Raw genomic sequence first — 20,291 nt, 5'->3', positions numbered from 1 at the left:
CATCTACTGTTGAAGGCAATGAAACATAAATGAAATAAATATGCATAAAACCGTATGATTTATGCATTGCGGATTTACTTTTACACTTTACTCTTTGTGAAGACATGCCATTATGCAATAATGAACAATAACGTCCTCCGCAGTTTTAAGCCCTGAACAGGAATATTTATGAGAACATTTTAACAGTGTTAGATAATTATGAAATTGGTGACTTGTGAATTGTACTTCGTTCATAGAAGTTATATTTGCAACTTTGTTAGGTAAAACATCAATTCTTTACTAGCTATTTTAGATATAGAAAACAAACTTGTCTATCAAGTTTTTCAGTTATTCTTTTGTCACCCGTTCAATGGTTGGATTAATTAGTAATAATTAGTGATAATCTTCCAGTAGGTAGTAAATAAAGAAGTATTGATTGTATGATGCACCTAGCAAATAACAAACTTAATTTCATCGTTTTTTCTACACACTCATTTATATATATATGATGTAAAATGATTTTAAGTTTTATTTTGAAAGATATTCTCCATTCTGATGAAGCAATGTTCAAAATTCAATAAATCAAATATTTTGTGAAAAAAAAATATTTTATACATCCTGTGCATTTGTTTAATGAACAAAAGCTTACTTTCAGTTTTCTTTAAGCCCATTATTTAATGAACAAAAGCTTACTTTCAGTTTTCTTTAAGCACTTTATTTATGAATAACATTTAGTTTGGAAGGAGCTCATAGATACGTCACATTGACTGGACAATTTCTTAAAGGAATAATGGAGAAATCCGCATTTCTTGTATCAAAATAGTAGCAGGTCTTTGTAAATGTAATATTGGTTAGAACAATATTTGTGTTCCATGTTAAATATTTGATAAACTGTCATCAAACGCAAACCGCCTCAAACCTGAGCAGACTATGTAGATGTCTAGAAGATAATCTATTTATTTTTTGACAAGGCATAAATAGACTATTTTCATATCACCGACTTTTGACTGTCTTTAATTTACATCCTATGAGATATTAACGTTTAGTCATCTAAGAAAAGAAGAAAATAGTTTCTACATTTAATCAATTTTATTCGAATAAAGGAGCGGTTTTTATTCAAATGTACAAGAAGAGCATAAAGAAAGTGTCAAATCCCTAAAGAAAACTGGTCTTTAACGGTTTTGATTAACGAAAAAGAAAATAGTGAATTAATTCAGGACGCATAATCACTACACGGACATAAAAAAAGCAAAGAATCAGCGCTTAGATCGTTTACCATCTAGTATATTGTGGTTGTTGTAAGGTAGCTTTCACAGCCTTTAGGGATCACTTATTTGGTACTTTTTAATAAATGAAAGTAGTCGCAACTAACAGTAAGATACAAGGAGCCGAAAGGGTTAATTTGTGTAGGACTCTTATATAAGTTTAAATGCTCGTTCCTTACAAGATAGGGTTTGGTACTTTTATGTTAATTGAAGTGATCACAACTTAAAGCAAGATAAGGGCAGCCTTTATGGGTGACTAATGTGGTACGTTTGTATATGTGAAATTACTTGCTCCATTACAAGATATGAGCAATGCGGTGTTCTGTAATAAGGGGAAAAACTCGCACACTACAGCAAGATAATAGTACTTTAGGACGTGTAAAAGGTATCTCTTGTCGAATGGGAAAAATACAATGGATAACTAAAACTAAAATTGAAAAAATTGTATGCACTAACTATAGAAAGACTATTGCATGACTTCAGATAAGTTAAGTGACAAAAAATAGTATGTGTAGACATTAATTGAGACAGTTCCATTGTCAACAAACAAATAAATCACAACAATATGGCTGCCCCCATGGATCAAAACATTGAACTCAGTTCAGAATTTATGATTACAAGTTCGCAACCTGCCATTTCTCTGAGAACTACAAACACAAAAACTTCAAATAAAAGAAAAGAACTTCTAAGTCCTGAATTCCTTCCCGGAACACAAAAACAGACAACACGACAAATAAGACATCGAAACTCAATTGGTGATTTCCAGGACCTTGACAAAAAAATACCTGCATCAAGAAAAACGATGGCAGACAAAATTTAGAGGACTTATCTAGTCCAGATGTTATAAATAAAATAGTTCCTATTCTTGCTGAAAAAATAGGTGAAACTTTTTCCTCCATGATTGAAGATGAAGTGAACAAATGTGTCGATAAAGAAGTAAAACCAATAGCTGAGACAATTGAAAATCATAGTCAAATAATGGATATAACTAAACAAAAAGTATGCAAACAGTTTATATGGATCGACAAAGTAGATGGTCAAGTTAAACAACACGCAAACACAATGAAAGAACTTGATTCAGATATTGACGCTCTCTACAAAAAAATAGCAGACTTGGAAACCAGACTGGAAAACCAAGAACAATATTCAAGTCGTACAAGTTTGCGTTTCCATAACATCCGCGTGCCCGTCGAAAAAGGAAAAATCATCCATCCAGTCAACACTGACGACATTATTTTAGATATCTGCAATACCAAATTAGGCTTGCATCTAACTCTGGACGACATTGGTAGAAGTCATGTTATTGGGAAGGCAAAAAAGGGCAAATCACAGGTTATAGTGAGATGTTTGTCTTATCGCAATAGAAGCAATGTATACTTCAACAAGAAAGCTTTGAAAGGTGGTGCAGATGGTATTTTTATCACCGAAAACTTAACTCAATATAGGATTGGTCTCACACAACATCTTGCAAATCTCAAGTATGACCGCACAATTTATACGTATTGGACATCCGACGGTCGTATCTTTGCCAAAAAAAATGAGAACAGCAGCAAAAAGCTTATCACAAACTATGATGATATCAAAGCTCTTGAAAGAAGCACAGATCGTCAGAATCAAGAACAAATTCCAGATTGTTCAAACAATGACAAGAGCCGCAGCCATGCTGAAGACCAAGACAATATTGTAAAGTAACCAATGACAATTAAAAACTTGACTTTATATGTCTTCAACGGTTGTTAATTTTTTCTTTTTCTTTTTTAAATGTCTCTAATGTATATAACAACTTTCCTTGAAAGTATGCTTAAAACTTCTAGACTATTCATTTGGTATCCTTGTATTAAAGTATGCTAACAAAAAATATCAACATATCAAAATTGTCGATTTCCGACCATATTTCGAAAATATCTAAAATACTCTTAGGGCCGTCCCTATAAAACAAAAGCTTAGTAATGGATTAATTGAAGATCGTATCCTCATTATTAAATCCGACCTATACATGGGTAATGTAAACAAATTAACACAAAATCCCGTTAAATGATCCCACACTTTATTATATTACAAATAATAAACTAATCTACATTTTAAATTTTAAATGTATATATTTCTATTATATCACTTGATTCGGTACTTTTTCAACTGACAATCTTGTTTAAAATTTTTTTTTCTTAATGAGTATATACATGTATAGATCCTTTTACTCGGTTACGGGGTCACCTTTAACGAACCTCTCCAGATTTTGATACAGGTACACGTTTTTCTAGTCAATGCATGCGTAATACTTATTGATTTTCCACAACCATACGATGATCCGTAAAGCGATTTTGGTGAGAAAAAAAATAATAACATCGTCTAATCACTCACCAAAAAATTCAACAAACGATTTCTCCTTATAATACGGTGAAGGTTAAATTGTAGAATCGAAAAATGTTATCGTCTTTACAAAAATTGATATCCTACGCCCAATACAATAATTTTGTGAATGTGTTAGAAGTTAGCGTCAAGTCGCGATGATGAAGAGTATTACTTTCAAAAATCGACCAAGAAACATTAGTGTATACAAAAATGCAATTAAATTATTCAGCTGAAATGAATTAAAAAATTGGAAAATTGTAAGAATTAAACTGTCACTGACAGATAAGATATAAAACAGGGACTTTACTACTGACTGTTCCCAGTATAAAAGTACATGTCAGTTTTGCGAGTAAAATTATAACTAAATTTTCCCGTTCTCAGACTTGAAAATGACTTCCTATTTTTTCTTTGTAATGTTTTTTTGCTTTTTAGCGTGTATATGATCAGATTTATTTATGTATGATTTTAGATGATGGTGTGTGTGGTCTTTGTTTACCTTTGTTTAACCTGAATGGCTACCTGTCTTATGATAGATATATGATTGTTGTACTTTTTCCTAATGGGTAATTGTATTGAACAATACAGGGTAGCCATAGGGTTATTCAATACATGCAAATATTGTTCTTCCCAATCAGCTAATATTGACCTCAACGAAGAATCGTTTAAGGGAATACCACTTACAAATTTTCGTTGTACATTTCTCGTCGTCTCCTTGTCCTTGTTACAGAGCCTTGATCCGAATATAAATGTTATATTTCTACTTTTTGTTTTGCATTTTATTCTTATTATTGGCAGTGTTGAACATAATCCCGGTCCAAGAAGTGACTATGACACTGACCATTTCGGTAATTCTGATAACTCAATTTCAATATGTAACATCAGGGGCGGATCCAGCCATTTTTAAAAGGGGGTTCCCAACCCAGGAGAAAGGGGGGTTCCAACTATATGTGTTCCCTTTCAAATGCATTGATCGTCCAAAAAAAAGGGGGGGGGGGGGGTTCCAACCCCCAGAACCTTCCCCCTGGATCCGCCACTGAACATTAACATTCGAAGTCTAAGAAATAAAATTGCGTTCCTTCAAAATTTCACTGAAGAGTTCGATATTGTAACAGTCACTGAAACACACTTAGATTCAAATATAAATAATGATGAATTAATAATGGATTCCTTCTCAGAAAATATAATCCGTAAAGATCGAAATAATTCCGGTGGTGGTATACTCATCTATACTAAAGATGATATATCAGTTACCAGAAAAGGTGTACTCGAAAACCACACCGACGAGACTTTATGGGTGGAGATCAGAGGTAAAGGTCAACAATTTTTATTATGCTGTACTTACCGACCCGAATGGTCAGGTGTCGAATATTGGACACGACTTAATCATGCTATTGAACTGGGTTATCAGTTTTCCGAAAACATTGTGATTTCTGGAGATTTAAATTCGGATTTATTCTCTTATAACAACAATAATTTATATGATACAATCAATTTTTTTTAATCTAAAAAACGCAATTAATAAACCAACAAGGGTAACTGATCACAGTAGCACATAGCTCGATCCGATCATACTAAGTGATGCAATGCAATTTTCTTTTTCGGATGTACTTAGCGTACCTACAGACATTAGTGATCATTATGCTCCAATTATTTTTTTGCAATGTCCAAAATTTGTAACAAAGTCGTTCAAAAGGGAAATATGGCTGTATGAAAAAGCAAACGTAGATATTTTTAATAACATGTTAAATTCAATTGATTGGAATGAACTCTTTTCTGATGTTGAGGAAGTTGATGAAATGGTCAGTATATTCACCAAAACAATTCTTCACATTGCAAGAGAGAGCATTCCAACTCGAATTGTAACAAAACGTGGCAACGATAAACCCTGGTTCAATAATGAAATTAGAAAATCAATTCGCAAAAGAGACAGACTTCGAAAAAAGGCAATCAAATCTAAAAGAGTAACCGATACTAATAAATATAAAAAACAGAGAAACAAAGTGAATAATATGAAAAAAGAAGCGAAAGAAAATTTTGAAAAAATTTGGAAAATATAATATTAGATAATGCTTGCAATTCTAAAACTTACTGGAAAATTATGAAGATGCTGATTAAACCCAAAAAAGGTTCTTGTAATATACTCCCACTCCAAAATATTTTAAACGATGACAGTTTTGATGACTTTGCCTATGGCGACGACGAGAAATGCGATCTCTTAAATAAGTATTTCTGTTTTATTTCATCGTTGGAAGGAACTGATGCTCAATTACCCGATTTTGAAGAAAAAACTAACAATCTATTGAACGATATAATGATTAATACTAATGAAATTGTTGATATCATCAAACTTTTAAATCCCAACAAAGCATCAGGTCCAGACATCATAAGTCAAAAGATAAAATTGCAATTCCACTAAGTATGATTTTTAATAAATCATTACAGCAGTGTAAGAATCCATCTAGCTGGAAAATTGCAAATGTTATAGCTTTATTTAAAAAGGGCGACAATTCATTACCTTCCAATTACCGACCGATATCACTCATTAGTTGTATAGGTAAAATCATGGAACGTGTTATATATAAACATGTCTTCAACCACTTACAAAGAAATAAATTAATATATGCATATCAATCTGGTTTTCTCCCTAAATGTTCAACTGTTCATCAACTATTAGAAATATATAATTGCATTTTGAACTCGCTTGAAAAGAAGGAGATTAGTTGTTTTGTATTTTGCGATTTTTCAAAAGCCTTTGATAAAGTTTGGCATAAAATGAAGGCTTATGGTACAAATGGTAATCTATTAAAATAGTTTAAAAGCTATCTGAATGATAGAAAACAAAGAGTGGTTATTAAACAGTCTTCTTCAAAACTTTGCAATATTTCTGCTGGGGTTCCACAAGGGTCTGTCCTCGGACCATTGCTTTTTATAATTTACATAAATGACATTGCGGAAACACTTTATTCTCTCTGCAGACTCTTTGCAGATGACACGTCGTTCAACTATGCAGATCACGATGCATTACAGATAGAATCTGTTATAAATCACGACCTGGATGAGCTGACCGAATGGTCTAAAAAGTGGTTAATGTCTTTTAATCCTGATAAAACAGAAATTATGTTATCTTCGAATGTTGACATCCCAGAAATGAATTTTACATTTAATGAAAAATTCATACCAGTAACTAGTATTCATAAACACTTAGGGGTTACATTTAGCAATGATGCTAAATGGAATGTTCATATTGACAATATTATTTTAAGTGTATCTAAACATATAAATATGCTTAGGAAACTGAAATATAGACTTAGTAGAAAAAAATTAGAAAAGCTATATCTAGTTTTTATAAGACCTTTATTTGAATATGCCAGTGAAGTTTGGGATAATATGGGATTGGGTAATACTAATAAGCTGGAGCAATTACAGCTTCAAGCTGCTCGAATAGTAACGGGTTTACCTATTTTTACAAGCTCAATGGTAATTTACAAGGAACATGGGTGGGAAACGTTGGCAGAAAGAAGAGAAAGAAGAAAAATTCAAATGTTTTATAGTATTACACAAAATAATGTACCAGAATATTTGAGTAATTTAATTCCACCAACAATCCAAAGTATGACTGTTTATGCACTACGCAATGGTAACGATATAATACTTCCGTTCTGCAGACTTGCATTAACTAATGAATCATTTATACCATCAACTATACGTCTATGGAATAACCTTGATACTTCAACCCGTGAAGCAGATACAATAGGAAAATTTAAAAAGAAACTAAAAAACTTAAATCCCAATAGTAATAAATACATGCCGAATCAATATGAGTTTGGAATTCGTAAAATCAACATTGTACTTACTCAACTTCGATGTTCTGCTTCATTCCTAAATTATGATCTGTCTAGAGTTAATATTGTTTCTGATCCTTCTTGCCGCTGCGGTGTGTATCGCGAAGATTCGCTTCATTTCTTTTTTAAATGTATATTATATTCAGAAATACGAAGTAAGCTTTTAGAAAATCTTAGCTGGCTCCCAAATAACTGTCCATTAAATATAGAACTATTAACCTCGGGTAGTAGTCTACTTACTCAGGAGCAAAATGAAAATATCTGTAAACATGTGTTTGAGTTTATTAGAGGGTCGAAAAGATTCCTAATTGTTTAGATAGTAAAACATGACCACACACACATCATCATCTAAGTTCAGCTGGTTTTTTTTTTTTTTTTTTTTTTTTTTTTTTTTTTTTTTATGGTATTCTATTATTTTATTTTTTTCTCTCTCTACTGCTTTTGTGCCACTTAATTTTTCTGTCCAATTTATACAAATGTTGAAATAATATGTAATGTATGCATGCTCTTATATATTGTATTGTTATATATGTTAAATGGAGAAGACTTCATAAGTCTGTTTGACTTGTGTCTCATCAAATTTGTATTTATGCAAAAAAATATGTTTAAACTTTAGGATTAACTTTGCAGTACTCATTGATACATGGAGGTATTCAAACCTTACAGCAAGGTTGGGATAATTCGTGGAGTTAGATTCTTTGATATCGCATTGATTATCACTACAGTTGGTTTTGAAAACACACATATATATATAAATATGGAAGAGTGATCAATAGAGCGTATAAAACAAATTGTGAGTTAGTTCTGCGAAACATAAAATGTATATACGTTTTCATATTACGTGGAATTTATACTAGATTGGGGGGGAAAATCCAGGAAAAGTGATCTGGTTTGCATTTATGCAAGATATTTTCTAATTATACAGAAAGAACAAAAGACTCTAATTTGTTCATTTTATGTTAGACATACGTTCTCAACCATTTGGGAAATTTCGTTCTATTTAAACATTGATAACTTTGCGGTAGTATGATGTAATCATGACACTACACTATCTTGGGATTTCGTTCAGGTTAGTTTTTGGTGTTTAAAATGAGATCAAAGTATTTATCTTAAATTGAAAAATACAAACTTTTGTCACTTCAGTATTTACTGATAATGTAAAGTAATGTGTTAATCATAAGTAACAGATGTTTCTTTTTACGGCATACAAATAGTTTTTTTATTTATCAATCTTCATAGGTACAGTTGAGTAGAATACGTTTAGAAGTCGAAGAAATAGAAAATTATGGGGGGTGGGGTTAAAACACAAAAGGAAACAATAGTCCGACTCTTGAAGGTGAACATATCAAGAGTAGATTGAAACTTTTTAAATAAATATAAAAAAAGAAACCACAATGAATCAATATGAATAACTTGTTCATTACCAGAGAGAGTATATTTGGAAAGAAACTATATAATCTCAATTGAAAATGGTTAAACGCAAACACTAAAATAACAAAAATGAGAAGACGTTGTATGATTGCCAATGAGACAACTCTACACCAAAGACCAAATGAAACAAAAGTTAACAACTATAGGTCACCGTACGGCCTTCAACAATGAGCAAAACCATAAAAAAGCATAGTTTCCATTACATATTATGCCTCTTACAGCAATAAAGTGTAATTATTAACGTAGATAGGATTATATAATTGAATTGTCAATGTGTTTTGAGGAGAAGGTTGATAACATGAATTGTCAATGTGTTTTGAGGAAGAGGTTGATGACATGAATTGTCTGTGTGTTTTGAGGAAAAGGTTGATAACATGAATTGTCTGTGTGTTTTGAGGAAAAGTGATAACATGAATTGTCTGTGTGTTTTGAGGAGAAGGTTGATAACATGAATTGTCAATGTGTTTTGAGGAAATTTAAAGGTTGATAACATGAATTGTCAATGTGTTTTGAGGAGAAGGTTGATAACATGAATTGTCAATGTGTTTTGAGGAAAAGGTTGATAACATGAATTGTCAATGTGTTTTGAGGAAAAGGTTGATAACATGAATTGTCAATGTGTTTTAAGGGAAAGGTTGATAACATGAATTGTCTGTGTGTTTTGAGAAAAAGGTTGATAACATGAATTGTCTGTGTGTGTTTTGAGGAGAAGGTTGATAACATAAATTGTCAATGTGTTTTAAGGAAAAGGTTGATAACATGAATTGTCTGTGTGTTTTGAGGAAAAGGTTGATTACATGAATTGTTTATGTGTTTTGAGGAGAAGGTTGATGACATGAATTGTCAATGTGTTTTGAGGAAAAGGTTGATAACATGAATTGTCTGTGTGTTTTGGGGAGAAGGTTGATAACATGAATTGTCTGTGTGTTTTGAGGAAAAGGTTGATAACATAAATTGTCAATGTGTTTTGAGGAAAAGGTTGATAACATGAATTGTCTGTGTGTTTTGAGGAAAAGTGATAACATGAATTGTCTGTGTGTTTTGAGGAGAAGGTTGATAACATGAATTGTCAATGTGTTTTGAGGAAATTTAAAGGTTGATAACATGAATTGTCAATGTGTTTTGAGGAGAAGGTTGATAACATGAATTGTCAATGTGTTTTGAGGAAAAGGTTGATAACATGAATTGTCAATGTGTTTTGAGGAAAAGGTTGATAACATGAATTGTCAATGTGTTTTAAGGGAAAGGTTGATAACATGAATTGTCTGTGTGTTTTGAGAAAAAGGTTGATAACATGAATTGTCTGTGTGTGTTTTGAGGAGAAGGTTGATAACATAAATTGTCAATGTGTTTTAAGGAAAAGGTTGATAACAGGAATTGTCTGTGTGTTTTGAGGAAAAGGTTGATTACATGAATTGTTTATGTGTTTTGAGGAGAAGGTTGATGACATGAATTGTCAATGTGTTTTGAGGAAAAGGTTGATAACATGAATTGTCTGTGTGTTTTGGGGAGAAGGTTGATAACATGAATTGTCTGTGTGTTTTGAGGAAAAGGTTGATAACATAAATTGTCAATGTGTTTTGAGGAAAAGGTTGATAACATGAATTGTCTGTGTGTTTTGAGGAAAAGGTTGATAACATGAATTGTCTGTGTGTTTTGAGGAAAAGGTTGATAACATGAATTGTCAATGTGTTTTGAGGAAAAGGTTGATAACATAAATTGCAAGAATCAGAACACTTGACGTTCATTCGTATGTCAATGATAAGCATAAAATCTGAGCTTGAATTTCAATTTAGCTGTATAAATTTGTTTGTATAAGAGGGATATATAAACACATTAAATACAGGTTTATGCCTTTATCTGAACGAAAATGTTTGTTTTTAGTTCAAATGTTGTAACAAATTTACAATAGGACCTATTTGCTCTAAGTTATTTAACATCAGGACCATGTCATTCATTTCCCCCCGAAATTCACAGTTTCACATAGATTTATATGTGCTTTACAGTTTTAACATCATTTTGGGGGTTTTTCGAACTTGTGATTAAATTATAAATACATAAAGATTGTTAAAAATGCAATTTTGACATATTTTTTTTGTTTGGAAAATTGAAGTAATTATCCAAAAACAGTACTAGCATATGAAGGGCGTTCTTAACCAACATCTACATAATAATGAAAGCTGTTATATAGATTTTTATTGAAGATATCTTTCGAAACGAAATTTGATACAAACATGAAACATCAGAAATATTGTCTTCAACAGCAATATTTTACGCTAAATTACAGTTTGGTTGTCTGGAAATATTGTGTATCTCATTTATACTATGTACACTCCTTAATTTCCAAATTCCACTGGGTTTTAAAAATTTTCTAAGTTGACCATGTGATTGAAAAAAAACCAGGAGAAATTGTGCCTTCCTCTTTGCCGTTAATTGTTTTGGTTTCTGCGCGTGGAGCATTTTTTCGTGAATGCGCATGACGACTTACTGTTTAAATGTTGCTTTTTAAAATTTGAAAAAGATATACATCAATGACACATCAACCTAACGACAAAATAAACCAAAACAAAACATCCAGTTTTGGAGGTACTTTAGCATATTATTTGTAATAATTCTGTTTAGGAAATATCCTGAAATAATGAAAAAGTATAAAAAATTTATGTTAGAAGTATTATTAAGAAAATTTAAGTTGAATACCATGCAGATATTTGCCATATATACTTTCACATATACTTTATGGTAAACTAAATTATGTTTCTTAGTGATACCAGTGAACAAGACTTGTTTCGCTACTCTTGCAACATAGGTATAAAAATATTTATTGTAGGACTCGGAGGTGCGATGGGCTCGACGCTGAAGTGCGATGGTCACGCTGAAGTGCGATGGTCCACGCCGAAGTGCGATGGTCCTTTCGCTAAAGTGCGATGGTTTGGCATGCCGCTTGAATATTTTGACGTTTTCAAATACAATGTTACTTTTAAAAATACAACATGGATTCGCAGGCAAGGAAAGAAAGGAATGAAAAAATAAAATGTAACGAACGATTCAACTCCCGAACAGTTTTGAGCAGTACAGGTGGAGGTTACAAAACTATGTTAAACCATTTCAGGCAGCAAATCGTGGAGAGCAAAGCAGCTGAAAGATGAACTTGGTCAGCAAATGTGCTCACCAGTGTTCGAAAGTATGCCATAAACTTTTAGCACAATACATAAAATATATTGATTTAGATATAAATTTTGACTTCTCTTCAAGTATGCGTCACGTGATTTTGTGTAGACAATTTAATGATAAAATTAATTAGGTCTTTCCACTATTTCGTGGAAAGACCTATTGTATTTGTTCTGATTATTTTTTTTCTTCTTCCGCCAAATTTCAAAACTTGTTTTGTGGTTTCGCAAGATGTTGCTTAAATTTTTGGCATATGATATCGAACAGTTATTGCGCTTTTGAGACTGACCCTGTTTAGTCGAAGACTTTTTATTGTAAGAGTTATCTTCCAAACACTGTTTTCTTTGTGGTGAGATCTCCTCCGTAACCGTAAAAGAAAGCGACAAATTTATTTTACTAAATTGCTCGTTATATCCTCAGGATGATTTGTCAAATTTTAACCGAATCAATTCGTAGACTCCATATGACAGTTATTTCCCCTTTTGAATTTTACATAAGTGATATGTCAATGTATCACATGAATGGTAAGTAATACAGACCTAATGTACGTGTATTTGAGGTCCTGGGTTCATAAAAATAAATTTGAGGTCAAGGTCAAAGATAAGGTCATGTTCTAAATTTTAACTTTTCATTGTTCCGATATATCCTACGTAACCGTAAAAGAAAGCGACAAATTTATTGTACTAAATTGCTCGTTTTATCCTAATGATGATTTGTCAAATTTAACCAAATCAATTCGTAGACTCTATATGACAGTTATTTCCCCTTTTGAATTTTACATAAGTGATATGTTAATGTATAACATGAATGGTAAGTAATACAGACCTAAAGTACGTGTAATTGAGGTCCTGGGTTCATAAAAATAAATTTGAGGTCAAGGTCAAAGGTTAAGGTCATGTTCTAAATTTTGATTTTTCATTGTTCCGAGATCTCCTCGGTAACCGTAAAAGAAAGCGACAAATTTATTTTACAAAATTGCTCGTTACATCTTCAGGATTAGGACGACCATTTGGACCGAAGCTATCCGGAGACTCCATATGAGAGTTATTTCCCCTTATGCATTTGATATAAGTGATATGCATTTCTAACTGGTAAACCATAAGTGATAGAGACCTAGGGTCTTTTGATTTGAGGTCCTTGGTCCAAAAAAACAAAATTAGGTCAAGGTCAAAGGTCAATGTCGTATTCTAAATTTTGATTTTGGTTTATTTTCACTTCTTTTCAAAAACCTTATAAGATATCGACAACATATTTTTACTTAATAGTTAGTTGCGACATGTCGTAACACATACATTTTGGTTGAAAGGGTACGCTGACATTAAATGGGAGTTTTCTCACCTATTATATTAAAAATTACGCGTATGATGATATAACTCATTAACCATGTATAATAAAGACCTAATGTCTTTTGATTTGAGATCCTTGGTTTATGACCTTGAAATTGAGGTCAAGGTCATATGTAAATTTGACGTTCTAGATTTTGACCTTTGCTTTAAATTCATATTCATGCATCATAAAGCCATAGGATCTTTGTGCATTAGGTTACAAGCCATATGACTTTGAAAATGCAAACATTAGTGACCTTGTGTAAACCGGAAGTGGCTATTTTTTGTACTTATTTCATGTAAAAGTATATAGAACAATATATTTTTGAAAGCATTTTCAAATAAACTATCAAATAATACCGGATTTTTCAGACCGGAAGTATCAAATTACCTCCGTTATTTCAAACAAAATTGTATAGAAACCATATATTTTTGGAATCAGCAAACAATAAGCTATCATTTGACACTGGTAATGACATTTTAAACCGAGTTTTAATATTTTCATATCAAAATAAATCTTTAGAAGTGGAAAGACCTTCAATTGTTCTCTGAACAATTGGTTTTTAATTATTACTTATGTTTTTGCTATATCAAGTTGATATAATGTTTTTTTATTCCCGAGATAAATCCTGCTTTGTAGAACACCGGCACTCTAGCATAATTTTATTGTGGTTACAGTGTTAATCTTCTACAACAAGTTTGGCCGAAATAAACCTGACTGGTCCCTACGTGTACTTCCAAATTTCTCCACCTCAGCGAGATGCAGCTAATTTTAAAGTTTTTGGTGGAATACGTGACACGTCACGCTATAAGTCAAGCATAAATATAATTGGCTATTTTTTTTACTTCTTTGACACTGTTCCGACATCAGATAAATGGATGAATGATTGTTGGGAGTAATTTCTAAGTTTGTCATGACGTGAACAAATTATATTTTATTAAATGAGATGGACCCTGCTCAGTACTATATATAGACACATACGCTGGACCTTTTTTGATCGCCCATGAACACCCCATAAAAAGACATTTCCTTTCACTCAAACCCATTATGCTTATCTTAACCATCCAATCTATTTTCTGACTCCATACTGCTACGTGCTAATCGGAGAATTGGCAACTGTAAAATTAGATTTAAAAAATCTTTGGTTTGACCTGAACAGAAATTTAACGATCTTCCAAATGCGAGGCTAGCAGCTACTTTGGTCAAATCATAATAATGTTATTTCATGCAGCTAATGTACATTTTGCTTTTTACTCAATGTCACAGGCAGACCATCGAACTTTAGCGTAACCACCATCGCACTTCAGCGTAGTTATCAACAAGTTAGCGTCACAATGTCACCATCGCACTTCAGCGTGTTAACCAACGCACTTCAGCGTGGACCATCGCACTTTAGCGTGACCATTGCGGTTCCGAGTCCTACATATATGTGAAGACAAAGCAATTATTTTAAATCTATATAATGACTTCTCACATAATTGAGCCTTTCTTAAGTTAGTGTTGTCTAAATATATAGTTTTCCTTTTGGTGTGAACATGCACACAATTGAAGGACTAGGTTTTTATCAATGCCTAGTTCATATAAATAAGATGTGGTATGAGTGCCAATGAGACAACTCTCCATCCAAGTCACAATGTGTAAAAAGTAAACAATTACAGGCCAAAGTACGGCCTTCAACACGGAGCCTTGGAAACACTTATGAACCACATCAACAAACGACAACCACTGAACAACAGACTCCTGACTTAGGACAAGTGCATTCAAATGCAGCGGGTTAAAACGTTTTAACAGGCACCAACCTTCACCCTAACCTGAAACAGTAGTATAACATTACAACATAAAAAGACACACTATAAAATATCAATTGAAATGGCTTAACTCGATCAAAAAGATATATAAACAAAAACAGGTAAACATACACTGAACGAATAAGTTTGATCTATGACACAATATAAATACTATATTGATAAAAAAAGTAGTAGAACAATGTCAGAAAGACAACTCTAACCTGGGACAAAATGGCGTTAAATAAAATAACGTACACAGGTAAATTTAAATAAAATAATTTTGTTGTTAGTTCTGAAATATTTTTTCAAAATAAATAAATTTGTTGTTCACAGTACGAGTACAGAAATGCAAATTTATCGTCATACTAAATACTTATCAAGGGTGGTACATACATGTATTAGTGAGACGAGATATAACATCAAATAAAGTTCATGTTTATCTACTATTTATCAAAAAGCAACATTTTAAACAGTTGAAAAAAATTTAATGAAAGCAATATTAAAGAAAACCGTTTAAAATAACTCGAGATGAACTTTTCATCAAATACTAAAATTTATGATTTCAGATGTATCGACTAGGTCAACGTCTCATATTACGATCCGTGTATTTCGTATTCATTTGGCATCCCATTGAAGGCACCACACAAGCAGGATCAGAATTTGAAAATACACAAAACATGCATGATCTTGGACAAACAACAGTATTCACAGGAGAGAACAGTTCTAGTACAGACAACAATATGATGTCTGGCAACCAGACAATAACGACATCTCATTCAGAATACGAAGAGACTGAGGTCGATTTTCTGAAAGGAATCTATGAGACCCTAGAATTTGCACAAGATATGTATGTTTTACCCGTAGTATGCACTGTAGGTATTATTGGAAACACGTTAGTTGCTACTTATTTGTACAAACGGCGCGGTACCAATTCCTCGTTCATCTACATGTTTGCCTTGCTTTTGTCGGATACGCTTAGTCTTGTATCAGATTTGTTTCTACCATTTGCAACATTGCTTTCCATGACGAATATCGATTCAATCATGAAAACAGCAGCAAACATATACTTCTGGAATAAAAATTTCATTACATACATATTGAAAGGAACTGCTTTTAACACTCTCTGTGTATTGTCTGCAGAACGTCTAATTGCAATAAAATATCCTCTTAAACTGAAATCATCGCTGACAGTCACGAAACCTTATATATTTTTGTTCCTATCTTTTGTAATAAGCGTCTGTACAAACATCCAAATCCCGCTGTTCACAGAAATAGCTGGTGTGACAGACAGTGAAAACAATGAAACGTCGTATAAACGAGTGTATACCAGTCTTTATCTTGAAGATAAGCCGAAACATGATAGCATCGTCCTCTTTCTTCATTTCTTTGCAGGGCCAGTCCAGATTATCTTTTTCTGTGTCATGAACGTACTTATAGTTCATGGCATTTACCAGAACAGGAAAAGCCTTCTTGCAATGAATATGAACAACATCGATCATCTTAAGTCTATTAAGAACCTACAGGTCAGGCTATGTAAAATATTTCTGGCACTATGCTTCACTAATATCCTTGCCTTTCTGCCTAACTCAGTTACAACTATCATTGCAAAAATGTTCCCTGAATTAGGAATGAGTGTAAGATCGTACTCCACACAGCTTCTGCTCCATGGCGGTAATTTATTGAGGGTCTTGAACAGTGCTAGTGATTTCATTATAATGCTGGCTATGTCAATTGAAATTCGCCGGGACGTCAAGAGAAGAGTAATGTGTCTGAAATCATCGAGCATGTATGAAGAAAAAGAAAATATGTCTAGAACTTTAAGTACAACAATTGGAAGAACAGACGTTTCTGTTAATGGTAAATCGTTCATAAAGAAATATTGAATTTGAATCAGCGGCAATAAGAGCCAGTATTCATCTAATCTTGCTTGTCTTAAAATTAAAACGGCATGCTTCACGAATTGTTTTAAATGTTGAATGCTTATGCCCAACAGGCACACTGTCGTTTACGTTACACATGTTCAACCATTTTGTAATGACTCGGACTTTATGAATACAATAAGACGCATCTTATCGAAATAGATTTCAAATGTACGCATGACCTGCGGTTTTGGATAAAACCAGGGAAGTATCAAAAATAAGAAGTTCGTGCTGAAGCTAGGGTTACTCTCAATATTACTATTATTGATAACATACAGTACTTAGTCTTTTTTTCCTTGTTTTATACTCCAAATTAAAAAAAATCCTTGAACTATCTTATACTACCGAGTAAATAAACAAAAAGATGTTTGAAGAAAATAGGTGAAATGCATGTTTTATGTGACATCTGTTTATTTGTCACAAAATTAGATAGGTATAGCAGCATATCATCTCATTTATGACCATTTATCCTAATATATTCTTTATATCCTTAAGCTTCCTACTACAGTCGTGTTTCTGAGATATTTTAAAACTCAATCATGTCATAGTGTAGTGATGTAATGGATACTTTAATGTCTAGTTAAGCTAAAATGTGTGATTTTTTTCTCATTTCAAATGTGTTTTTTTATTGTAAAAATATATATTAATGTCCGTCTAAATATATATTGTAAAATGTTTCTTATTCGACTAAGCTGGCGAATTGAAAAGATAAGTCCATCACTTGTTTTGTTAAATAGTACAAATGCATTCATATATAAATTGTTTATCATCCCAGTAGTCAGTACTTCGATACTGACATGATTTATAATATACCTTAAAAAAAGTTTTTGAATTGTCCGTTTGTAACTTTATCAATTATTAAGAAATTAAGGTTTCAACAACCTCAGGTAAAGTTGACCTTATACTGACTTGGTCATATAGCTCTTCAACAGTTTCAGTTCTTAACATCTTTGGCTTTAAAATATTCGGCTTTGGGCGTTCCTGATGAAGGTAAGCAAAGAAAAGCGCTTTGTAAATTGAAATTAAGAAAAGAACAACAAAAAAAATTAATGAAAATATTTGCATTTTGTGTCAAAGAGGGACAATCCTAATATAAAAAGGTATTATACGTATGTCCGATAAGTACACGAAAGTCGCAAAGCCTTTTACGGACCCTTCTCAGTTTATAATATGACTTCATCTTTTATCAGCATATAAGATTGTTATTAGTGAGTACTTTACTCACACACATGATATCATTCAATTAATTATGTGAAATTCAATGGGTTTTTTTCACACGAAATTCCAAAAGTGTTTAGAACTTCTGAAATTTGAATATTAGAGAGTCTAGATAAAACACGTTAAACGTTTATCAATAATTTCATACGTATCTATAACATCATGACCTTATCCAGTTCTAGGCTTTGTTATGGGAGACAGTTTTGAAACAATATTGCAATTTTATGGACATCCTTAACCAACATAAATTGATTCATATTCAAAAGACAGAACATACCATTACTTCCTACAGAATTTTGGTTTTAGTTAAGACTCTCCTACATATCATTTGTTTTCGAGAATTACTAGATATTGCCAAAATCTATCGAAATTACAGTTTTGAGTCATCTGTTAACATATAAATCGTGGTTAATGTTAAAAATACTATGTTTATAATGTTGTTAGAACGTCAAAGTCCAAATATGGAGCTGACATACTATGAATTCTAGTAAGAATTTGATTTTTTTAAACGGCCCTTATATGAAATAATCCTTTGGAAACTAGCCGTATCTTTTACAATAAATTATGATTAGTAAACGCAGAGATATCTTACAGAAAATATGTATATATATCGCTTTCTTAATTCTTGTGTTGTTTTCCTGGCTTATATTTCATTTTTCCTTCCCAGTATACTCTGTTTGTTGGTTGTAATTATGTATGTTGTATTTACTAAATTGTGTTTATTTGTTTCTTTAAACCGGTGTAATGCATTGACGTTTTGAGAATAAAGATGTAAAAAGATATGTTGTTGCTGTCTTAAATTTTCTATTTGACATTACAAAGATAAATGCTTTGTAGTGGTTACAAAAACAAAACATATAACACATTGCAAATGTACAGTCACTACTAAATATAAATGGTAAAATCACAACAACAACAACCCCCCCCCCCAAAAAAAAAAAAAAAAAAACATCAAAGAGACCTCGTTCATAATTAAGTACACCAGAACCGCGTGTTTGCAAAAACAAATGACTTAGTGGATTATGACTCCGTCCTTGTGTGAAATGGACGTTTAATGATTTGCAACAACTTTATGGTCAACATGTTGGGTCGCCATTTCCCGTATATGTTGAATATACATAAAAGCTGCTGAATTTAGTTATACAAATATTAGAATATGTGTCTTTCTTGCATTCTCCAAAGTCGTATTATACAAAATACTGTTTTTAATTGTAAATTACATATTACAATATCGGTACAGATTTAAGATTTTTATTTGATATCAAGATTTTAACTGACTTTATTCCTAGTTAATGACTTTTTATTCAATATTTCTGACCAAGTAATGCGAAGAAGAATGTAGAAACATCTGTATTACAAGAAGGTTTAACTCCAAGAAGAAGAAAGGAACATCCTTGTTACATAGAAAATCTATAGGCCACAAGAAGAAGACAGACAGGCACACTATTATTCTTAAAATTATTTCATTAAAGATTTTCATGTTTAAGCATTAAATGTTGGATATAATGATACAAATACTGGTATTCAAGAACTTTTTTAGACATTCTATTACATAAAAGCAAATCAACTATTTTAAATACCTCATTTAAAAATCTTCTACGTTTCCTATCAAGGTGTTTATAATGGATTATTAAGGAACTTTTTTGTTACAATTTGCTAGGGTTATAGTATACATAGTTATTGTAAAATTTAAGTAGATCGTTATGTGCATCTAAACGTAGACTTAGTGTAAATGTCGAACAGGATTGGACGTAGTTGATAGGGGCGTGTCCAGGTAAGGGCGTAATGGGCGTACGCCCCCCCTTTTCAAAAAAAAAAAAAAAAAAAAAATATCGTTATCTGCTTATATTGTATTGAATATGGCAATTTATCATATTCATTAATTAAACACATACTCTGATTTCTTTTTATACTGATTCCCCCATCCGATGGGTGACTTGGACACCTTTTTTTAAACAACCAAAGCGGTAAGTAAATCTATACATGAAATGGTTGTTTTGAGTG

General features: G+C 32.2%; 1 protein-coding gene across 1 annotated transcript in view; it reads left to right on the top strand.

The window, feature by feature from the left end:
• Positions 1 to 17,648, top strand: part of LOC127716276 (phe13-bombesin receptor-like) — a 73,362-nt gene extending 55,714 nt beyond the window's left edge. Inside the window, exon 2 of the mRNA XM_052222435.1 lies at positions 15,717 to 17,648. Within this exon, the coding sequence (XP_052078395.1) occupies positions 15,717 to 17,033 (1,317 nt within the window). The 3' untranslated portion in view covers positions 17,034 to 17,648. The remainder of the gene's footprint in view (positions 1 to 15,716) is intronic.
• The last annotated feature ends 2,643 nt before the right edge of the window (positions 17,649 to 20,291 follow it).

Source organism: Mytilus californianus, unplaced genomic scaffold (genome assembly GCF_021869535.1).
Source record: "Mytilus californianus isolate M0D057914Y unplaced genomic scaffold, xbMytCali1.0.p SCAF_9, whole genome shotgun sequence".
Classification (NCBI taxonomy): domain Eukaryota; kingdom Metazoa; phylum Mollusca; class Bivalvia; order Mytilida; family Mytilidae; genus Mytilus; species Mytilus californianus.
The sequence above is the reverse complement of the archived record's forward strand: the minus strand, read 5'-3'. Positions and strand labels throughout refer to the sequence as shown.